The sequence below is a fragment of the Cygnus olor genome, chromosome 2, assembly GCF_009769625.2.
Source record: "Cygnus olor isolate bCygOlo1 chromosome 2, bCygOlo1.pri.v2, whole genome shotgun sequence".
Lineage (NCBI taxonomy): Eukaryota > Metazoa > Chordata > Aves > Anseriformes > Anatidae > Cygnus > Cygnus olor.
The window spans coordinates 107945284-107966906 of record NC_049170.1 but is presented as its reverse complement, the minus strand read 5'-3'; the positions used below and the strand labels follow the sequence as shown (position 1 = coordinate 107966906).

Sequence of the window (21623 nt, the reverse complement as noted above, 5' to 3'; positions counted from 1 at the left end):
AGTTTTGTTATTTTATCTACACAGTTTTCTCTGGTGTTAATTCCTAAATTGCACCCTGATCTTTTTGTTTGCTTGTTTCCTCTTGAGGAAAAACATTTCATTATCATTTCAAAAGATCACAAGTAAGCCTGAAAAAATACTGAGCATCTTGGAGTATATTTATTTATGGACTTGCTACAGATGAACACACTGTTGTAAAACGGATTCTCTCATTTCCCGGTGCCCTTCTAATTACTTACACAGAAGTATCAGGCAAAATGAAAGCTTCATTGGAGTTCAACAGAAAGCCAGTAAAGTCCCCTGCCGCAGGAATGATCTGGCGTGTAGGAATCAAGGTTACTGTTCCTTGATTATTTAAACAGAGCACAGCCTACTTTGCTCTCGAGTCTCTCATGTAAGCAGTTTAAATGTCAGTCCCTGCACTGCCAAACCACATTTTATGTTTGAATAGCTCTCACCCACTCACTCTGCTGCTTCGCTGGCAAATAGCTTCACTTTGCCGTGCCTATTTTGGGAGCACGAGGCGTATCAAGAAATGGGTTCTTAAACAGAAACAAAAAGAAACAAAGCGAGAAGTTTTCCCCGCGGCCGTGCAGTGCCCTGTAGGATTATCTCAGGTTTCTAGTTTCCTAGGAACGTAGTAACTTCCCCGTGGCTTGTTTTGTGGGCGGTGTTTTTGAATATATGCTAATTCAGCTTTCCTGACAGGGAACGCGCCGTGCCTGGGCTACGCTTCTCTCCTGACAGCAAACGGTGGCGAGAGGCGACTGCAGGGTCAGGCCGTGTGCTCGCTTGCGTGACAGGAGCCCTCGCCGGCCGCCTTTGTCACCGACATGTGCCTATGACCATGGAGATGAAGGACTCAGGCAGCGTGGTCCTGACAGCCTACCACCCCCACAGCCCCGCCAGGATCCCTGGCATGGCAGAGCTTCGTGCAGGACGTCCCCTCCAGCCACTCGCCCAGCAGCAGGTAAAGGCCGAGGTTCGGGTGTTGTGCGCGGGTTGGGTTGTGTGCTTCAAGGCTGCCCAGTTGCTCGGCCACTTGGTAAGCACTCTGCTCTCACACGTTTCTTGCCTCCAGCTGGGAAAGTAATTCAGCCCGGCACTGCTGGTTGTGGCCAGGAGTGGAAAATTCAAGTGCTTGTTTTAAACTGTGTAAATGACAGATTGAGCCCGTTTCCCCGCCCGGAATCCCAACAAGACAATCCCCAGGCACACAGCATGTGTGCCAGGCTTCTGCTCAGGTCCTTTAGGGAAGACAGAGGGCTGGAGTGACTGAGGCTGGCTCCCAGAAAACTGGTCCTGGCTCTGGATTAGGCGATTATCTGATTCCTTCCCCACTCACCCACTGGGTCAGGTCCAGCCCTTGCCTTTTTGTGGAACTGCAGTTGCTGCTTTGCACACCCCCATACACACAATGGGAGCCTGCATCATCAGAACTAATCTAAATAAGAAAATTCCTTTGTGTTGCAGGAAACTAAGTATTGTCTTAATTAATGCAGTGGTGTTATGTTTACTTCCCTGCTCTGTATGAATGCATGCATTTGCGCAGTTCAAAATTTTGCACGGTTGGGCAATTTTATTGTTTTAGAAAAATCTGACCTTTCTCCTAAACATAAGTGTCTGTTCTGTGCAGTATTCTCCAGCAAAAGTAGTGTGGAAGTTCATACTGTAAAAAGTTGAACAAGTAGAAAACATTTTTCTGTGGCTTGACTGAAAGAAACCAAACTGAAGTCTGAGGAAACAGTAGATATAATTGTCCCCAGGAATTAAGTCTGTGTCTCCTGTTAATAAAATAATGATATTTACTTCATATTGTTTATTTATAGCCTGATGGTTATTTTATTTTCATTGTCATTATTTAGGTTAGCTGCATCTTCCTGTTCTTTGTGTATTTCCCTGGCTGTCTCATAAGATAACTTCTTTGTTCTGTTAAACTGTTGTTTGAGAGCAGTACCAAAATACACAATTTCATGTTAAGAAAGAAACAGAGCTTGGTCTTTTAGACCAGTAGGAATGGCATTTGTTACTCAAATCAAGAGCAGTGGTTTGGCATTGAGTTATGGGGAACATGTCATTTCTTCCCCAAGGAAGAATGCTAAAACTGAGCCTCCCTTTAAGCCTGAGCAACGGAAATGTGGTGTTTTTCTGTGTTGCTGGTAGGTGTGCTCATTGTTTTAAAATGCTCTTGGAACTTAAGCCCAGAATGTCTGAGGGTTTAAATCACATACACATCACCTAAAAAAGGAGAAAAGGAGAAGTGCAAATTGCAGTTCCTAAAAGAAAAAGAAAAGAAAAAGAAAAAAAGAAAAAAAAAAAGAAAAAGAAAAAAGAAAAAGAAAAAGAAAAAAAAAAAAAAAGAAAAAAAAAGAAAAAGAAAAGAAAAAAAGAAAAAGAAAAAGAAAAAGAAAAAGAAAAAAAATGAGGATGCTGGCATTTTGATGAGAAACATGTTTTGGAAGCTCCTGCCATGAGGCAAAGCCACGTGTCTCTCTGTGTATCTGTGTGTCCATAAGGTTTTGGTGCTGTCTCCCCTTTCTTATCTTCAACTTCCTGCAGCTGTCTAATAGCAATAGCCAAATTCTGCCATATGGGCAGTCAGTGACCATCTGAGTTTCCAAAGGCTTTCAGGAGAGGGATTTATTAACCCAGCATGCAGTCCTCTGGAATGCAGAGTCCATGAAGGCAAATGTACTGAGCTTTTTAGCAAATAGTAAAATAGGTTCTCACTTAATCCCTACTCCATCTTCTAAGAACTGTTTCCTGGACTGCATTTCTATACAGTTTCCTCTGCCGCCATCCTAATGAAGAAGCTTTACTAGAACCTCTGTCTGGTGTTCCGTTGATCCAGCGGCAGCCGCCCGCACTACAGCATGCCAGTTCCTTGACTCTAGCAGAAGGATTGAAAAGCATGCAACAAACCAAAAATGTTTCTATTTTCTTTTAATAACAAAAGCAATTAGGACGCAGGAGTGTGACTTTCCTCTTAATTCTGTTGGCTTTAGTTAGATGTAGCTCTAACAAAGTCCGTACTTCGATATGTAGCTGTATGAACAGAATCAGTCCTTGGATTTTAGCCTTTGATTTGATAGACTACTGGTCAGTTCTCTCTCAGCTTAGCAATCAAGATCTTTACATTTTCTTTTATCTCCCCAAAACATGTCTCTAGCTTTGGAGTGATGCTCCACAACTCCACTTGCCAGACTTGGATGTAAGTCTCTACCAGCTATGTTTTCTCTACACTTTCACTTTGGAACCCTCTAAGCGGAGGTTTCTCACAGAAAGGGGAAGCTAGTGCAGCCTCTGTTGGCATTAAACTGCTCTGCTTCCCACTATTTAAGGAGGCCCTGATAAAAAGTAAAAAAAATAAAATAAAAAGAGGAAACATTTAGGTACCTATCATGAACCTCAGAATAATCAGCAAACTTAATTATTTTTGCCAACCCAGGTATGCAGCTGAGAAGTTCACGGACACAAAAGTTTACACTAATAAAGTAACTTAGATGCATCAGAACACTTGGCTTCAAATTCATCTCCAATTCTTGAAGGGCCAATCAGGTGGACATCCTGTGTCATGTCTAAAACATACCTGTGCAGCATTAAAATCAACACAAAATATAGCAACCATAAGTATTTTCATTTGTAAACCCAATGAATGGAGAGGGTATCTGCCCAGTTATAGATTAGGTGATATTGGTGGTGTGAACGGTAAGGAGATCAGGACAAGATTGCTTTAGTTACTTTGAGTGGAAGATACACCAGTGTGCAAAGGATAGTAAATTCATATGTGTAACAAATGGGAGAGCGGAATGAAAATTTGACTGCACAGTGATACCACCACTGATCTGCAAAGGGAGAATTCTATCTTCCAAATTTACTGTTTTGTACTATTAATAAAAGGGTTAAGAAGAGAGGCCACTAATTCCATCCATTCTCCAGAACAAGAGAGTGTCAGGGGGACTAAAGATAGCTGTATTTAAATATCTCCTCTTCAGTGATCTGTATCATTCATTTCTATCATTATCCTATTTTTCCACCCCCAGACTTAACTTCACCAGTTCCACAAATGGGGTGAGCTCTGAAAACTGCACTGCTGACATTGTTAGAGGTCCAGGGGAATTCTCCATCCTCATCTTCCTTTAATTCTGTTAATGCAACTATCAAGTTCATTTTTCCATTTTTCTCATGTGACATGTAGGCCTCTTCACTATCCTTGTCATCCACTTTACATGACTGCAATTTTTTACAGCATTCATATTATTCATATCTTTTTGTAATTTATTGCCTTTGAGAACTAGGTATTGGGGGGTCTCTGTTTTCTTTCACAATTAGCAGTTAGTTTAATTCTGCAGCATATAAGGACAGTGGGGAAGGCTCCTGTGTTTGTGACACTCACTTGTTTTTAATCCCCTTTATTAGAATTCAGATAACACAAGTACCAGTACCAAACACCTCAGAATATCACACTACCCCTTTCATTACAGACACCAGCCCAATGCAAAGGTGAAAGTGTTTATTTGTGTTTAGTACTGGTCACCTTTTCCATCCTCACTTCAGAGAATGAAGGACTTTACAGCTCTGCACAAATACTGCTCCTAGATTATATACAGGAAAAGTGGTGCCACAGCCATATGTCTTCATCACATCTCCTTTTTATCCTGCTTGGTAGAAGAGAGAAGTGAGGAGGAGTTATTCCTGTGCTCAGAGGAAACAGGAATGACCTCTCTACCAAATGGCCAGTGAGCTCTCTAAGGTAATTATGCAATTAGGGGAGTACAAAGCATTCCTGGGTGAGTCATGCTCAAGCTTTCCTTGACTCAAGTATGAGTTAGTGAGTTCCTCAGCCTGTTTGTTACTGGCATATCTACCAGCAAAGAGCTCATCCTGTACTGAAATTCACAAATATCTCCATTGCAACAGGTGGCTTAAGCTTGTATGGGCATGACATCAGAATCAGGGGACAGAAAAGGCACGTTAACAGGCTTTGTTCCTGCAGAATGGCTTAGAGCAGATATAAAGGGCACATCCTTACAATGAATAATCACACATCCTACCAAACCTATGCACATGCTACAAAGGACAAAATGGATTTCAGCACCACTGAACAATGCAGCCGGGACTCCTTTCATAGCTTCTCTCCTAGTCAAGAGAAAGTCTGGCATTTCCAGTTGTTTTAGGCAAATGGCTGTCCAATCTCTACATGTTCAGCATGTCTGCCTCCTCCTGTCGTCAGGGGGGGACTTTCAGGCAGGCATTACTAAACTGTAGACTCAAGAACAGGAAAAATTTCTGAAATTTCTGTGTCACCTCGAATTACCTGTTGACAGCTTCAAGGATCCCTGCTCTGCAAGTCTAGGACTTGTGGACTTGTGGCCAATAGTATAATCATTGCACCAGACAAGCATAGCAGGAGATCCTTGTGCAATATTCATCCCCTTTTGCTGGCCCCAAGATACAACAGAGATATGTTAGGGTGAGATAAAGTGTCCTGAAATAATGACTGTTGTCTCTGGAAAGAGTAAAACTGGAGGAGAATCCCTTATGCACCGAAACTTAGCTTGTGACAAGAGGAACTGCATGAGCAGTTCAGGTTTTATCCCAACAGAAGCAGATTTTGTCACAGTGAAGTAAGGTCTGTATGCCCCGAGGCTGGGTGATCTGGGTTTAATTTCTGTCAGGCTGATTGAGCAGCTCCCCTGCTCAGCTGTATACAAGTGATGTCAAGAATGTCTTCTAAGTGATGCAGGATAAACAACCTTAACTATTTTGGATGTTTATCTTGCTCTACCATAAACTTCCCCAGAAGACAAAAATAAAGAGCTGGCTCCTTTTCCACAGTAAATCTTGCAATGGCTTGAGCCTCTTGCAGTAACTTGGACTCAAAACGACAAAATTAAATTTTTAAAATGTACTAAAAGTGGTAAAAGAAAACTCCATGAAACAGAAGTTTAAGAAAATACTATACTGGCACAGACTGGGCAAGAAGTATGTTTTGTGGAAAAATTAAGACTTCTTATAATTTCCATCAGCTTCCCAAAATATGGTTTTAAAAGTATATTTTTTATAGATGTTAGGAATTATGATTCTTAATAAAGCATTTAGTGAGAGGATGCATATAAATAAGTCAGACAATAGTAGACACGCTTTTCCTGTAGGTTTTAGAAATACCTACAGAATGTCCTCTGGGAGCCTCACTGAGGAATGTAATATTTATAGCCAGTTCCTCATGTTATGGTTGAAACTAGAGTTGGCTTCTCTGGTTTCTTTTTAGTTTGGTGCTCCTGCTGCTCTCCCTGGTACCTCCATATGCAGAGTTGATGAAAAACATCTGGCACCGTCCCTTTGATCATTTTGTTTGGTTGAGCATTTAGCCAGCTGCCCCATTCATTTTTAACTAAGTCACTTATCTCTGACTACATGAGGGCTGGAGCTGCCTGCAAAAAACATAAGACCTGAAAGCCCTGCATGCCCTACACAGACACCTTCAGATTGCATCTGGCACACTGACAGCACTGGCATAGCAAACAGCCAGGAATCAAGAACTGTGAAGTGTTATTTTTGCACAGAAGATCAAAATAATTCAGTGTAAATGTGTGGAAAATGTGCAGCAGTGGGGACTGCAAGACACAATTATGGAATACTAGTAAAAGTCCTAGGTAGGACAGTATCTGAAAAGCATCTGGTTAGCACCATACAAATATAGAATCGCGTCCTGAAATAGTGCTGAGTATCCATAGCAAAGGATCAAGTTAACGTCCTGGATTTTGGCTAACCACAGTACTAGCAGCCACTTGGCCCTCTGCAGTGCTTTGCTCCGGCTGGCAGGCAGCGCATCTGCCATCAGGGTGGGACCATGTGCAGCCTTCAGATACCGTCATTTTGGGTGCCTTAAAAGAACAGGAGGGGAACCAGGAGAAGAGTGGCCCGTGGCCCAGGCAGACGGCTGTAGCATCCTCCCCAGGTCATTGGCCCGTTTGCCAGCCTTCTTCTTTCTCTCTCTGTAGCAATAGTCCCTATCATGGTCCTCCACGTCCTGCTGTGTGTGCCAGGGACTCTGAAGGGAGAGAAAAAAAGAGAAAACAAGGGACTGAAAGGATGAGGGTAGCAAAGGAAGGCAGAAAGACCTGATTCTCCCCTTGTGTGCAAATAAAAGGAATGAGAAAAGAAACCTCTATCAAAAGGACGTTGTGTGGTGGAGCCATTTAGAGTCAACCCTCAAGTCCCAACAGAGACATGTGAAAAGGGGTTTCCAAATGACATTTAAGGTGTTGATTTTGAAGTCGAAAGCTGAAATGGTTTAAAAGGTTGTTTGAAAAAGAGCCCCTGCTACTGTTAAGGACTGGTTTAGATGAGGTCAGCAGAAGTGCTTGAGTTGGCATCCCTTGTAATTAATGCAAGGGAAAGACTGATGCACTGTGAGGGATCCCTCAGCTCTGTAATTCATTTCTTCCTCCCCTGTCTGTATCTGTTAACTTTCCAGACACTGCCGGAGCCTCTGGTCTCTGAGGAAAGAGAGAGGAACAAACACTAGAGCAGAGAGCCTATTATCAGCTTGTTCGTTTGAAGGCGGCTATGTTTTCTTATTTAGGATGCTATGTGTAATATTCAGCTACTGTGAGCCTGTGGGATTTTCAGATGTGTGAAGTCATCCAGTGTAGGATGGACATATGCTGGAGGTTTAAACAGAAAAAGGCTGAACAAAAGAGGGACGGAAGACTCTGCTACTAAGTGTTGTCATTATTGCATTTCCACCTCAGGACTCTGAACATGCTCTGAACATGTCATGAGCAAAATAACGACTATAAGCCTTTTCATGAAGGGTAGGAGAATCCTAGCAGTGCAGAGAGACAGAAGGCAATATGTACTGAAAAACTGTATCAGATGTAGAAGTCCAGCTGGGTTGACATCATTTATCAGCTGAAAGATGAGTAAGAGGCGAGCTTGTTGGGGAACTGTGTTTTAAACATCTGTAGGCCAAACCTCGGGACAACTCTCACAGGTTGCTGCTGGAGATGGAAGAATCTCTACACCTGTAAGTTCTCACATTTTGCTACAGCTGATCAGAAGGATACTGGCTTCACAATGGACAGATCTGGGGAAGAAATAACTTTATACAAGGCCTGAATTCGTCTCAGTAAGTGCTATGTTTCTTGCTAACTGCTCCACATCAATGAGTCTGCAGTCACCCAGGCACTGGGTTAGTCTATGCAAATTGTAGGGGTGGAAATGGAGAGCCTCCTCCCCATCAGTTTCTTTCCCTCTAGCTAATAAAAGCTCAGAACAAAATATCATCTAGGCTTATTTTCTGGCCCAGTGATGATCATACCTAGCAGTCAAGAGGGAATTTAAAAGTGAGAAAGTCAGATCATTTTAAGGTTAGCCTTAGTATGAAAGCAATACCTGAATAGTTGTAACATTCACTCTAACATGAAATATTCTTTTTTTTATATATATATTCTCCTCTAATAAAATGTCAACAATAAATCCGGCAGTGAAATATAATTTGGGATATAAGCATTGCTCATACACATGGACTGAGTTAATGTGTACTTAGGAGATGTGCAGTCAATGGAAGTTTTACCTTTGAATTCAGTGGAAATTGGATCAAGCCATCAGAACTCATATTTATTGTCAATAATTTTGCTTAAAGGCAACGAGTGATCTGATTATGCCATCTCTTCCCTCAGCTGAGGCTGACCTCCTGTTTAATAGGATTCTTGCTGAATAAGACATCAGCATGAAGTGCTAAGTAATTAAAACATAATGGTACGTAGGCCTGTCTTCCTTTTGCAGTGCTTCCCTCTGTTATTGAAATACAGTGAAAACTCAAGTTCTAAACATTAGTCTGGATGTAATGAAGATAAATGTAAAATCTGTGCTGTAGTTACAGGTGAAACATGAAGCAGGGAAGCCTAGGGCATTCTCTGAAGGTGTTTTGCAGATTTGGCTGTCCTTGGCCATTTCTAGGCCAGATGGTGCCCAGATCATGCGTGTGCAAGGAAGCGAAAGGAAAGAGCAAGCTTATCCTGATGAACAGAGACAAGGGAAGCCTTTGTACTCAGACAGCAGCAGGATTTCACATTGAAAGTGCTCCCTTTTGGAGAGAGGGTAGGCAGAAGGAAGGAAGCACAGCTGGCCAAGTGCAGGAGAGAGGTCTTTTAAATATGTGACGGTCTTAAGTGTCGTGCTCGAACTATTGTGACCGCCTTCTGTAAGGTCCTTCTTGCATCTTCTACTAAGAGAATTCATTTCCCCATAATCCTCAATAACCTGCGGCGATCCTTTACTGCTGCCTTGCTTGCTTGCTTGTTTCTCTCCTCTCTTTCAATTAGCAAAAGCAATAAACTATGAGATTTTAAGGATAACATTACAGAAAACGTGAGGTTTCTGGAAGTATTAATTTATTTCTCTGTGTGTGTGTACAGTATGCACAAGTCTATAGAAGAAGCGTGAAGCTTAGACTACCCATGTGTCACTGGCAATTCACAAAACATATGGCATGCATTAGAACTACATGCCCACAAGTCAAAAATTAACTTGAGTCTTCTTGAAGCATATTTCTTCAAGCCATCTGTTGCCTCTGACAAAGAGTGGCAATTAAAAATAAACAAAACAAATGAAACTGCTATGTCTCTTTCTGAAAACCCTTCTTCAGCATCCAGAACCTCCATGTTCTGTATTTAGGAAGCACACCACAGATTTTTGGGAGGGACATTGACTCTGCAGCTGTTTTTTGTGGTCAAGATACACTGCAACCTTAACAAGCACCAGCTTTTATGGCTTTTTTTAGTTAGTGTTTTTTTTTGTTGTTGTTTTAGTTTTTTTATATAAAACTTAGCTAAGCCAGGAATGATGTTAACTGTGCCACTCTTGGAAATGCAACAAGACCATGCAAACCAAACCAGCTTGCCTCAGTCTATACCGAGAACAAGTAAATCTGGAGTTAATTGTGTTATGTGCCATGCAGCAATAAGTCATTGTAGTTGCAAATAATCACCCATTCATACAGGGAGTTCATTGTCATAGGATATCCTTGGAGGCCCATTTTCTCCTTCCAGATTCAAACATGGGGTATGATATTCATATAGATAATGAGAATCCCTATAATTAAAAGTGTTAGTGCTATCAAGAATTCTAGAAGATAGAGTAGATTTTACTGTTCAGGGTTAAAATTCTACTTATATGGAGACTTACTGAAGCAAGAAAGAGGCATATTGTTTTTTATTTAATTCATTGTCCTTTTCTGGTTACTGTCAAACACAGAACACTGAAATTCGTGTATGCAAAGTATGTCAGGCCCAGACGTGATGCCTACATTTTAATACCCATTGAAAATCTTTATTACAGGCAGAAAGAAAAAAATTAAGTACTGAAAAAATCAAAAAGTTGTCTGACAACACAAGGTTTAGTAGTGAGGTAATAAATCCATAGACTTAATGAATTACCACAAAATGATTACAACACAGGAATTCAGAATATTTTTTGGGGGGTGTCTGCAAGCAAATCCAACCTCTTTTTGCCAGTGTCCAGGGGCTGTATAGCTGTGTTACCACAGCATTTTGCCCAAGCAGTGCATGGTTGCAGCTCTGCACTGCCACAGCTATACAGCTTCTGACTCTTCTATGTCCAGCCTACTGGCACAGCGTTGGAGGCTGGAATTCAAAGTGTTTAGACTAATGCTTCAAGACTGATAAGAAAAAAAGGGTATGTTTTTCTGAACAGGCCAGTCTGCTGATTAATAGGTTAGGCTGGCTATTTTCAGGGCTAGATGCTTAAAGTAAATAGGTGAAAAGCTGTGCTGCATTTTTCTCAAATATTTTGCAAGCTGGAGGAGAAACTTTATCTGACTTGCTTGAACCATAACAGAATATCTCATTCATTTATGCAAGTTGGATTCCTAGCAGAGCAAAACACAAGAAAAAGGAGTGGTGCTTGTGATATCCAGTTAGCAAAGTTTATTGACAGTACTGTAAAGGTACCTAAAATTCATCATCTGAATCTGTGCATACTCCAGCAGAAGAGTCAAGGGTATAGCAGGGAGCCAGAAATAGTCCTGGTGAATAAATTCAAAGATTTAGAAATGTTATTAGGCTAAATTTCTTTCCCCTAGTTTAGCTAATCTATGTGAAAAGTAGAGATCTGATTCTCCTAGAGAACAAGGTACGAAATGTCGTCTGTTTCTTAAACAATAGATAGGCCAGTCAGCATCTGGCTATCCATTAGTATCTCTTTTCTAATTAAATCTCATCTGCTGGATCAGGATGTTCGCAGGATGAATTAAGCCATATTCAAACACTGTAAACAAGGTTCATAACCTTTATTCTTTAAATATCAGTTTAGCCTTTGGTTTCTGATTCAATTCATGGCACTGACCCAAGGCTGCAGCTTTGCTAAAACAGGCATTGACCACTGCATAAGTGGATGGAAAAACATCATTCAGCAGTTAGGTGGGTATATCTGCTGAAACTATGTCTGTAATTCTGTGAAGGCGATGGTGTTACTAAGAACAGATTGGTTTAAGAGACTGCATCGAACCCAGCCAGCTGTAGTTAAACCCTCAAAGGCTGACAAAGTGCATTCCTAATTATATCAGTGGAGTGGACAGCTAGATTAAGTTACCTCCTTTGAGAGTATTGGTGATGAGTTTCCATCAGAGGGATAGATGTTACATTTTATCCAACCCAAAGGGTACCTCAGGCTCTGCAACTGTTTTAATAGAAATAAACCAAACTCTGAAAAGATACATGTTTATGGGGCTACCCTGAAGTCTGATGAGAGACACAACCCACAACTTCACTGGATGTTGCAGTAACATTTGACAGGCAGTCTTTGAAGACTTTGAATACATTTAAACTTATTATTGGATTCATCTTGGAAGTTAATTAAAGCAGTTTGTATCAGGTACCAGAAACAGCCAGGAGGATAATAGATAGTGGAAAGAGTTTTGATATCTTTACACAAAATATATATTTATGGCTTTGGCCATCTTCACAGGGTCTTAAAACATTCTCTGACGTCAATATACTTAAGAAACTGGAATAGCTAAAGATAATAAGCTCAGTAGGTATTTTTCTGTGTTTTTCTGTGATATACATTTAGTTTAAATTGTAACTTTATACCACTTTTTCCATCGTTGTTGACAATACATAAAATGCATAATGCCCTATAACATGGTTACGACATACCAAATTTAGCATCCTCTGAAGATAATTGGAAAGCAATGAGTAGGTCTCAAGGATAAACAATGAACAACACAACACATATGCTGAGAGGACTGACATATTCTTTCAGAAGGGGAGGAAACTTCCTAATCCTCAATATCAATTTTACATGTGAGGAAAAGAATTTGCTCGCTTTGCAAAACTGCTGCTGTGCACTTTATGTTTGGAAGACATAAAGAAAAATCCTGTTTGCTTAAGCTAACATTTCTGCCACCATTGGCCTTTCCAACATTTAAACCACGCTACGTAAAGCCAGAGAGATGATACAGTACTCTGTACATGCCACCTGGTAAATCCTGTTTAGAATTACACGGTGTGATCAGCTGATCAGATAAGTCTTGCCTATAGAAAGGACGTTTGTTTTAACTGTTGAACGGTGGAGGTTACAGAAAGTTGAATCTGTGTATTACTAATGTAGTTGACATCTCACAACATTTAAGGTCAGATCCAAAACTCTTCTTGGCTGCAGTAGGCTTTGAGCTTGCCTCAAAAGATATAAATGTGTTGTGTTGGTACTCTGCAACCAACTCTCTTTCATTGATACATCCTGCAGTGCTTCTTTTTGGTCGCTGATGGTATTCATTCCATTCTCCTCTTATTTAAAAACTCTTAAATTCTTCACAGGGATGAATCAGTTATTGAAGTTCTCTGTAATTACATTTCTATTGAATCCACTTTGTGCATATATAGGACTTTGATAAAAAACAATAAACTTCAGCCAAAAGCTGCTGAACTACACAGAAAAAGCTAATAAAGTGGGGCAATTCTGTAATGGACATTCATGATGGAAAATGTTAGCAAGTTCAATAGGGTTTTTTTCCTCATAGATTCATCATAGACACTTTTTTGGATTGCCCTCAGAGAAATATACTTACGAATGGAAATATTATCAGAAGTTAGCATTGGACCCCCAAATCCAAACTAAACAATGAAGCAAGACAGACTTTCCTTCCTATTCTGATTGCGTCACTGGAACCACTGCCTAATAAAGGGATTGTGTTTGAAAAAACTTCCTTCTGTGTTTTTTACAGTTCTGTGTGTCTGCATTCCTTTTCATTTGTATGCTTGATTAGCTGAAATCAAATACAATGATGTGGATATCCAAGCAGCTATAAAAGCTCAAACTAGGCAAAGCTAACAGCAAAAAATATTCTGCATCACCATCTTCATGGGAATTGTTCAGCAGAAAGCAGAAGAGCTGACACAAAATCATGTATGTGTTTTTCCTTCTTGTTATTTTGTCATTATGTAATTGCTCAGAAGTTTGCTCTTTAGTAGGCTTCAAATAGCTATGTGGACAGGTTACAGAGGATGAATTTATTGTGTTTCTGCCTCGTACACAGCTATCCTCTGGCTGGCAGATGGAAAGAAGTGGGTAGATTTTAAGAAATTCTGTAAGTATCGAGCTGTGGGATTCTTCCTCTGCCCATGATTTTCTGTATGCTTTTTGTATTACTATTTACTTTTGATGAGTTGCTCTTTTGTGGCCTGGCAATAAGTCCTATAGAATTTTGGAACTAGGAAGGTATTTTGGTCTTTGTAGTTGATGTTGTATCTCCTAGGGATGAATCATTGAATTGATTCTGACCATAGTCAGTAATTTAAATGGACAGAAATATGTTTTTTAGGTGGCTAAGAAGACTGGTGGAGATTTATATCCTCCTGTCTGTATTTTTGGAATGTTTAGCTTATGCAAAGATAAAATAATTCAACAACCAATCAGACACCTAACTAAGAAATCCTCCAATCATTAAAAGAATCAAAAGGTACTCAAGAGAAAACTTAAACTTGAAGGATATAAAGTGGCTATGGTGGTTAATTAAATAGGAAATATATGATTAAGACAAAAAACATCTAAAATCTACTTTTATGACAACTAAACATTTTAATGCTTTTGTTATGAGGATAAATTTTATATCTTGCATTTGTCTTATCATCAACAAAAATTTAGCTAATCAGTCTTTGAAAAGGAGACATGTTTGACAGCATTGGAAGAGATTTTGGTGAGTACATTCTTCCATTACCAAGCAGTGAAGTGATGGATAGACTGAAAACATGATGAAAATAGATAGAAGATCATATAAATTTCTTTAACTGAAGCTTATTTTAAATGAATCTTGACTTTAACATGTTGTTTTGATGTGGTGCTTTATTTAAATTACTGATTTGATCATGCAATTGTTGAAAGCAAAGCTGTTGAAAAGGTTTGTAATTGGATTATATGGAAAAGAAAGTTTGTGACTAGAATATTAAACATTGATGGTTGAAATCAAAGCAGTTACTCAGAAGTCTAAACAAGTAACTGAAACACACAGATGTCACCAGGCATTTCAACAACAACAACAAAAAAAAAAATAAAAAAGAAAATACACATTCCATATACCAGATTTGATGGGATTTTTTTTTTAAAGAGCAAGTCTGTATACTTCTTTTATGTAACCTTTTAAATGACTAAGGTCAAGTGACTTATTACACTGTATTTGAATTCTATTATCCTATACAATATGGAAATAGGAAAGTCCTGCTTCCCTGCAAATTATGATAAGAGAGCAGCTTCTTGGTTAGCTGTGACCTCATGCTACAATCCAATGTTTGCCTAACAAAAATGAAATTAGTTTATTTTGCATGAAGAAAATGATCTGGTAATATCTTGGGTGGAAATTCCTGATTTATACACTGCTACTGACTATACCATAGAATGTTTTCTGACTTGCTTTAATTCTGAGAACTCTGAACACCTTTTGATGGATGGGATCTTCTTAACCCTAATAGCAAGATAAATAACAAGAGCAATTTTGTGGCTCCTTTGAGTTGCTATAGTTGTTTAATTTTCATTGGACACAAATTTTATCATAAACTTATTCTTAGTGACACTCACCCTGTGTTTCCTGCAGCATTATCTAGGACTGATTCACACATTCTTTATTCATATTCTTTAGCGTATTGAGTTGAATTGTCCTTTTGTTGTGGAGAAACACCTGGGGGAATTAGTTGTGTTGTCTGGCAGCTCATGAGGGACAGACTCAGGTGACATCTAAGCTTGAATGTGGGATGTGCCGGTGAGTGCTCTGGGGTCCTCCAGATCCACCTACCAGCCCAGATCATTGCCTCAAAGCATTACAATGAGATCAGAAAACTTTCCCTGGCTGTCTTCAGAAATGTAGCTCTGCCTATGGCAGACATACAGACAGAAATTATAGGAAAATTAAAAAAAAAAAAAAAAATAGCTGCCCACAGGTTTGTGTAGCTCCTGGAATCATGGCAACTACATTATTATGTTAGTGTTTTCTGGAGGAAACTTTAGAGGAATAGGCAGATCACAAATAGAAAGTGGCTTAGTTTCAGTTTATTCTTTATTTGATAAAATATATACATATATAGTCAAATTCCCACCAATGCCACAGGTGCTATCTGGTGGCCAGATACCTCCAAATGACTTTTAATTCCCTCCTACTGTAGTAGGACTCAGAAACACAAGCAAGCCACTCATAATGATTTAACAAGCTACCATTTCCACTGTGGGATTTTGTAACTGTTCAAGGACCTGCTCTTAATAGGGAGCAAATAAAAAGTGACTTAACTAAGCTTTTACGTCTTTCATGGCAGAATAACTTTGAATTATATCATATTTGCTATGCTCTAAACTTTCATATGACAGTTAATATGGCTCAGGTGCCACACGGGAACTTTTCCAGCAGTAACAATAACTTTGTTTCTCTAAGTTCTTACAATGAGGTGCACCTGAAAATCTTTCCCCTGGTCCGAAAGAATGCTTGAACTACTCCTAAGAAAGTGATATTTTGGAGTGATACCTGAGTATGGAAAAAAATGGGGCGTTAATGCTTTCTGCCTGTTGTTCTTAGATAGGAAATAATAATAATAATAATAATAATAATAATAATCCATGTATCTCAAAAGTTCTGGGCCATAAGGGTTACTGTCAACTTCTTAAATAACAGCACAGCATCAGACATCCTTGCTCAAATGATTATGTTATGTCATCCTCAAATGATGTTTGATTTACATTAGCTGTTTCACCGGCATAATCATTTATCAGCATAGGTTCCACTGTACAAACATCTTGGAAAAAGAAAGCTTCTTGAGAACATGTGCTAAGTTCATTTATGATTTCTCTCCAAGGCCAGGAGAAGATTAATGCAGTCATGAAAGCAAAGGCCCTGGAGCCTCTGCCAGCTCCTTTTCCAGTTGCCTGAGTGCTAAAATGATCACAGAAATTTCCTCAGGAGTCTCACTGTACAGCCCACATGTGCACAGCTCCAGAACAAGTGATGGCTGCAAGCCTGCGCAGAAGAAATAGCCCAAACCTGCCTGGCAGCTGGCCGACTTGCCATAATTCAGGCTCTGAGGCTCAGACGTGAGCCTGGATGGCTGTGTCTTGAGAGCCAGCGGTGTCAGCAGCACAGACATAGAGCATGCCCCATGTTGGCTGCTTGCGGTGCCCTCCCTGCAAGAAGGTGGCTCCAGCTCCAGTGGAGGCGGCTCCCAGTTGGGCAGCTCTCAGTTTGAAAAACATCAAGTAAAAGCTGGCCGCTGCACAAATTACAGAGCTGAGGAAGTTCTGCAGATAGTTGTCATTGTGCTGGAAAGGAAGAAGTGGAAAGCCAGGAGCTTGTCTGAAAAAAAAAAAAAAAAAAGCATTTAGGGTTTTAATTTCTTCTCACTGCCTTCTGGCAGATGACCTCAGCGGGTGCGTGAGAGCTGAGCAGGAGTCATGCTTCACTTTGAACCCAGATTATGAACTGGCAGACAGCTGCCTCTTGTTGTCCCTGCTCAGCCATCCTACCTCCCCACCCCACAAAAAACAAGGCATTGGAATAACTTCTGATTCAGGCATCAGTGCTCGCAAACACAATGGCACACTCACCACACACCCACTGCATGTGCTTGGGGAACTCACTAGGAGGCAGAGTCAGCATTTTCCTCTCTTCATCAGCGTGTCCAAACTCCTGATGGTCCATGTTCGAGCACTGCTGATGAAGCCAGATCTGTGTTAAAATCAAGCAGCTCTTTGCCCAGCTCCTGCTTTAACTCCATGCTTGTGAAAAGGCAGCGTGGAAATTTCAGTACATTGTCCTCTTCTCCTCATGCATGTATGGATTGTTTTACAGAAAAGGGAAAAGCAAAGAAGGGGAAAATAAGAAAAAGAGAGAGAGATTAAAATGCAAACCAAAGAGCTTACTAACACAGCAAAGCTAACATAATACCATCTGCTCTATGTCTGGTCCCCATTTGGAGCTTGATCCTGCAGGGTTCTTAGTGCTCAGGCTATTTCCTATGGCACCCTCCGGTGCATGCTTAATGTTAAGTGCTTTATGGGATCATGGCCAGAATGCTGAGCACCCCAGGAATCAGCCCTTGCTTAATTTTCCTGGTTTGTAGAAAAATCCTTCTCAGCTCTGAGCCCTAGCACTTCTGGCTGCAATTTTCCTTCCAGCCCATCCCAACCCCCATTTTTTAAATTTTTTTATGCTGAATAGTCATTGCCAAGCAGGGTAAAGCCATGGGTTGCCCATGGAGGAAACTGCAGTATAGGCCCCAGGGAGGATGATATTTTATCCTGAACTGAGGTCCTACCTGGAGTTATTCAAAACTCCTTTCACTCAATGCGTGAACAAAATGAAAACTTCAGCTATAGATGAGAAGGGAGAGTATGTAATAAATCCTCAGACATTGTCAGCATATATTCCAAAGGAGCAATTGGCTTTTAAATCAAATAATAATAAAATAAACAAATAAAAACTAGGGAAGCAGGCCCTGTGGTGTGCCTGACAATGTGTGCTGTATGAAATACTTCAGTTCCATAACTCCAACCACTTCTTGTCACCATGATGTGCACCTTTTGTGTACTTGGCCCCCGTTTCTTTCCCGTAACACTGAATCGTTGCAAAAAGCAGCTGTAAATTGCATCTCCAAAGCAAATTTTCAAGTTGTAGAGCCAGATCTGTAACCAGTCTGAAAACTAGAATTAGAAAGGGATGGCAAAGCAAGCAGAGACAGTTCTTGGGAAGTGTCAAGCCTGTTCAAGGTTCTCATTTCAGAGTTAGGATTCCTAATTCCCCTGTGAGCTGATCATTACTTAGTGCTTTAAAAATCAATACATAATGCTTTAAAAACTGCTTTCACCATGGTATGATCTCTCCTGTGCTCTGTAACCTTTTGTGTGTCCACACATATATGTGTGTGTGTGTGTGTGTGTTAGTCATCCCTGCTCGCTCTCCACATCCCCCACAACAAAATTTTACCAGCATTACGAACTTCTGGCCATCTTCAAACAGCTGCTAGATTTTCTAAGCAGCCTGCCAGAAAGAAAAACAAAAATAAAGGAAATATTTACCTCTTCTCCTCAGTTATAAAATTGGCCTAGGGCCTGGGAAAGACAAAGTATAGTCCTGGATCACTGATCAGGTTAAGAGCTTGGATGTCCCCATATATGTCCATACCCTCTGGGGCTAGAAATAATTCTTCACTGGATCAGAGCACTAGCTGTATGCCTAGCAGGACCCCCTAGATAGCAGCTTTAAAATTGCCATGTAATTGAGTATGGGAAAGACGCTGACTTTTTGTTGTTATTGTTATGTCTTTCTTATATCCCTAAATTTCTGAGTTAATGTAGTGAGAAAAAAAAAAAAAAAAAAAAAAAAAAAAAAAAGAAAAAGCAATTCCATCTCTGAAATACAGCTATCTTGGGGGTACAAAATGACATTTTATGCCTAAACTGTGGTCAGGACATGGCCAAGGAGCGTAGTGCTCTACATTGGCACAGGTAAGCTCCTGATGGTAAACAACATTTTTCAGTGTAGCTGGTAGAACGCGCAGCATGCAGGAGGCTTTTCCTTCTGACTCAGACCTCCACTGCATAATAATAATAATAATAATAATAATAATAATAATAATAATAATAATAATAACAACAACAACAACAATCTTTTCACTGCACACAGAAACAAACACAGCGAGCAGAGGTGGCGCGAGCAGCAGACTGAAATTTCATGAGTGCTGTAAACAGGCCTCAGTGTACCCTGGAATTGGGCCAGAATACTAGAAACAGCACTGAAGCCCTACCAGGACATGGCCCCAAATTGCAGAAGGATGGGGGAAGGAGGGAGAGGGTATGTCTCTGCCTTCTTGTACTGCCTTACTGGTACAGATGCCCCTTGGGGTATATATGCTAGTCCAGCCCATCTGTTGGTTGTGGTCCAGTGGGATTTCCTGGTGGCTCTCTCACATACACACCCCCAAAATGGATGCAAGGAGGGCAGTGGGTAAAGGCCATCTTTGTCAGACAAAGTTTGTATGCATCCTTTGTGGGTTACTTTGTCAGATTTCACTGCCACCTTTAAAATGCATGATTTTTCTCATCTACCATAACCCACCGCTAAGTTGATAATGCATGTCCTGTAAAACGTAAATTGTCCTCTTTACTCCTGTGAATCAGCAGAGGAATAGGAACCTGGACCCTGTGAATCACTTACCCACCACTGCATCCAAAGAGTGCTGCCTGCAGCTGGCAAAGGACTACTGCAGTCCTTAAAAGTGCTGCCAGGAAAGCCTTTCTGAAACACCACCTCCTATCAAATCTGCCCCTTTCAGATCCACCACTTTGTAGAAATCGCAATCGGCGATATTATTCCATCTTGCCAAGAAAGCCTGGCCAGTGCAACCGCCGGCACATGGGTGGGTGAGTGTGGTGACATGGACAATGAGGAGCCCAAGTGGCTCGATGCAAGGGACAATGCTGCAGGAGGAAATAAGTTTCGGCTAGTCACCTGGTAGGACTGCATGAAATCTGTGACGTTGCCATATGGCTGGTTTCCTCAGGCCTCCCAGAGGCATTTGAGCAAGTGTGAGATGGGCTGAGAGGGAAAAGCTGAATGGCAGGTGACCGCTGGCCCTGAAAGTGCACTCTGTTGTCTACTGCAGTTGATGGAAATGGTGGCTCTGTGTATAGCGGCTTTGGGCACTACTATTGAAGCCAGGGATTTGAAAATCTTGATAAAAGCCTTGATCCTGAAAGCAAGTAGGAATCTCATTGTAGCCTGTGAAGGCATCATTGAGAAGGGGTATGTCCATTTCCCAAACAGATAAAAATGCATTTGGGAGCCTGAGTCTCCACTGCCTTCCACTCAGACCTGCACAGATAAAGGTAAAACACCACTGTCAGTAGTGCTAGCACCATGGCTGCCGTGGTCAAAAATCTCAAGATTTTGACAACAATACTTGTGCCAAGCCCTGACCCTGGTGTGTCAGGTAGGTCAGGCAAGGAAGATCTCTGTCTACTGTCACTCTTAATGCTACTGAATTGTGTCAATGGTAAACAATAATATTACACTGGATTTCGAGGGGGCTTATTGATCTTTTATTATTGTTGTGTTGTTGTTGTTGTTTGTTTTTTGTTTTTATCTCAGGCTAATATTTTTTATTTTTTATTTTTTTTATGTTGAAATTTCTGGTGGTTCACACTGGAGTGGCTATCACTGATTTCTTCTTTTGCACTTGCTAATTAAATTTTCTTTCCTTCTGCCCTCTTTTTTCCTGTATTGTACAAGACAGGCCTCTCGAATTCTGCCAAACCCAGTTCTGCTTTTATGTCAAATAATTAATAAAATTTTTAGATTAACCCAATATTTATGTTATACATGGTAATTAGATGTGTCTTTGACTTATGTATGCTGCTGTTTGAAGAAATGAACTTTGGAGATTGAACATTTGCAACTGATTGAGCTTTTTCAGAGCCATAATTATGTATACAAAGTAAAAACTTTTTTCCTTTGTCTGTTTGTGTCCAACAGAGTTTTCAGACTGTTTAGCTAAGGATTTTTTTAAGACTTTTTACTGGAACACATTTTATGATTTACAGTCCCCCTCGAGTAATATGCAATAACGGTGCTGATTAAATTAGCATTACCTAATGGGTGAAACTAGTAAGACATTTTGTTCAAATTAGATCCTCACCTTTAAGAAGATGTTAATTGGTTGATAGGCCATTAGATGCTCACTAGAAACTCACCTCAGTTCTTAAAATAATGATTACTGGCCAAATACGAATTTGGCAGTTGTGGTTACTTTTAAAGTCATATTAGTGAAGAACATCTGTTAACATAAAAATATCCCTGATACATTACAGTGGTTTAACTATAGTTAGTTTAGCAGTGCTTGGTTAACATCTAAGAGAAGAGGGGGAACAAATGTCTTACATTTGCCAATCAGTAATCCAGGACTTTTAGCCATTGCTTGGTTTTGTTTGGCTTTAGACAAAGTTCCTCTGTTTCTGTTCAAGTTGCAGTAACCCTTCATCCCTTGATGTCATGCATTCTGGTTTTCCATACTTTTTATAATACTCTTTGAACCCTCAGACCACATCATATGTTACGAATATTCTTT

General features: G+C 40.3%; 1 protein-coding gene across 1 annotated transcript in view; it reads left to right on the top strand.

Annotated features, from left to right (window-relative positions):
- Window positions 1-393: 393 nt before the first annotated feature.
- ARHGAP28 (Rho GTPase activating protein 28) overlaps window positions 394-21623 on the top strand; it is an 81635-nt gene continuing 60405 nt past the window's right edge. The window contains 2 exon segments of the mRNA XM_040550071.1: window positions 394-921; window positions 923-970. Coding sequence (XP_040406005.1) covers window positions 842-921; window positions 923-970 — 128 coding nt within the window. The 5' untranslated portion in view covers window positions 394-841.